We start from the raw sequence: 2241 nt of genomic DNA on the forward strand, positions 1-2241 counted from the left end.
TTATTAATGAACTTTTTTTTTCTCAGTTGCCTTAATTTGTTTGATTAAAAGGCAAAGATGATTAGAAGTTGAGTTTAAGGAGCTTTTTTTTTTGCCAACTTAAATCAATCAACTAAATAATATTAGCTAATCCATTAACCCATAAATCAAAATTTAACCAAAACAAGCTGTTCAGTTTCTAAAGAGAACAATACTAAGAATAGCTTTTCTTCATTTAGATCACGATTTTGTCTTTTTTGTTGTTTAAAATCTTAAGCATTGCATTTGTACGGAAGCGCATTGCTATCACGCAGGTAAATTCAACAATTTCAATAAGTGCTGAGAGTGATAAATAAGCCTATCTGCAATATCAGCTGTGACTATTGACACCACACAAAACCTTTTTACAAACATAATCGGGCTTAGATTGGACTTTATGCCCCTTATACTGCCTGGTAATGATCTCCTGTTGTGCGACGTGTGCAAGTGTTGGATTGTTTAAACTGTAGCCGCTAGAGGGATACATATACGCTTCACAAACTCTAAACATCATCGTATCACTGTGTACCGCGAAGGGAACTGCCGTCAGTGAGAGTTGGCTACCTGTGTGACTTCCCACTATGAAAACACGCGCACACTCTCTCTCTTTCTCTCTCTCTCTCTCTCTCTCTCTCTCACACACACACGCACACACACACACACAACGTGCATGTACAGCACACACACACACACGCACACACGCACGCACGCACGCACGCATGCACACAGAAAGCCCCGGAACGTTTGAAACATGACTTGTTCTTTAACTGAGTTTTGAGAGTAGCTGGATGCGGACGTCGGGCTCCGACTCCTTCCTCCAAGTGTAGGCTATCTGCTTCAGGCAATCAGTGAGGACCGCGATGGTTAGTGTTGCAGCTCTCTGTCCCTCTGCCTCTCCTGCGCCTTAACTGATATATCATAGTGAATTTCAACTTTTGTACTGCCACACAGACTAAAAGGGAAGTTCTGTTTTCTTTCTTTTTTTTTTATTATTATTTCATTTTTGATCTCCATTTATCTCCCTTTTCTCTGTAATAAATATGAGAGGTCGGGTGGCTGTCACTTGGATTTTAATAGGCTGTGTGCCATTTCTTATGCTGTTTTACGAGTAGGATAAGGAAACAACAAAAAGGTGTGACAAGAGGTTGGCGGACAACTGTGGATTTCTACGAGTTACTCCTACCTTCCAAAGGGACTGAGGGGGGCATCGGCCAGACCCCCCTCTTGATTGATTAGTTATTAGTCATCCCCTTGGCTAAATGGGACCCACTGAAAAGAACCCGTGGAACACATACATGAATGAAATATTCCTGTGTCCCCTGAATGTCTCCAGAGTAGTTTTGCTTAAGAGAGGGGGTCGTGGCTTAGCAATATAAAGAGGGAAAAACAGCATAGCTTTATGGGTTTATTTAGACAGTTTATACGGTTTGACATTCTGCCGCTGTAAAAAGAGAGAAAGGAAAAACTCGGGAGGATCCTAAACAGAGGAACATTTTGGACATTTATATTTTTTCATTTTTTTTACTTGTTTATTTTATTTTTCTTTTACCTCTTATTTTTGATTTTTCTTCTTCCTTTTCTTTTTTTTTTTTTTTTTTTTTTTTTTTTTTTTTTTTTTTTTAGCTTTTGTCCGAAAAATGAAACTTTGGACATCACCCTGGGTGTCTTGCCTGGTGATCCTCATCCTGTGTTTTGGATCAGAGTGCGGGATAGTCCGGAGAAAAGGGAGATCCAAGAGGGAGCTGGTGCGCATTAGGGAGGCGAGAGCCACCATCCCAGGGGCTTGTGCCACACGTCTGCCCCGGGGCAAGCGGTCTTTACCCGGGCTGGAGCGGCGGGTGCTCCGCCAGCGCCGGCGCTCCTCTCACGCGGAGGAAGACTCTCCAGAACGGGGGAAGGCTGTTTATTTTACCGGTCGGGGAGATCAACTGCGTCTGAAGCCCGGCGTGGAGATACCGAGAGGGAACTTTACTCTGGAGATGTGGATCAAACCGGAGGGAGGTCAGCGATCGCCCACAGTGATAGCAGGTAGAATTTCTATCTTTTTATTATCATTCCAACTCAATTGTGAGAGTTGGAAGTGGATTAATGTATCATGGTTTTGTGCTGTTTTCCAAAAGAAGCAACGCGCAGAGTTTAAAATGAGTTAATTTATCAGACTAGACAATGATGTAATGCTCTGAAAAGTGCAGCGGATATTTTAGGTAACGCACCGGAGACTTT

The 2241-nt window shown here is 42.4% G+C and overlaps 1 protein-coding gene across 2 annotated transcripts in view; it reads left to right on the forward strand.

Moving 5' to 3' along the window:
* Window positions 1-765: 765 nt before the first annotated feature.
* Window positions 766-2241, forward strand: part of pappaa (pregnancy-associated plasma protein A, pappalysin 1a) — a 98781-nt gene continuing 97305 nt past the window's right edge. Inside the window, exon 1 of one of the 2 annotated variants that reach the window (XM_016680491.1) lies at window positions 766-2046. In XM_016680491.1, coding sequence (XP_016535977.1) covers window positions 1656-2046 — 391 coding nt within the window. In that variant the 5' untranslated portion in view covers window positions 766-1655. The remainder of the gene's footprint in view (window positions 2047-2241) is intronic. The other variant, XM_007569584.2, reaches the window with a different exon arrangement.

This window comes from Poecilia formosa, unplaced genomic scaffold (assembly GCF_000485575.1).
Source record: "Poecilia formosa unplaced genomic scaffold, Poecilia_formosa-5.1.2 Scaffold6, whole genome shotgun sequence".
In the NCBI taxonomy this organism is placed as follows: domain Eukaryota; kingdom Metazoa; phylum Chordata; class Actinopteri; order Cyprinodontiformes; family Poeciliidae; genus Poecilia; species Poecilia formosa.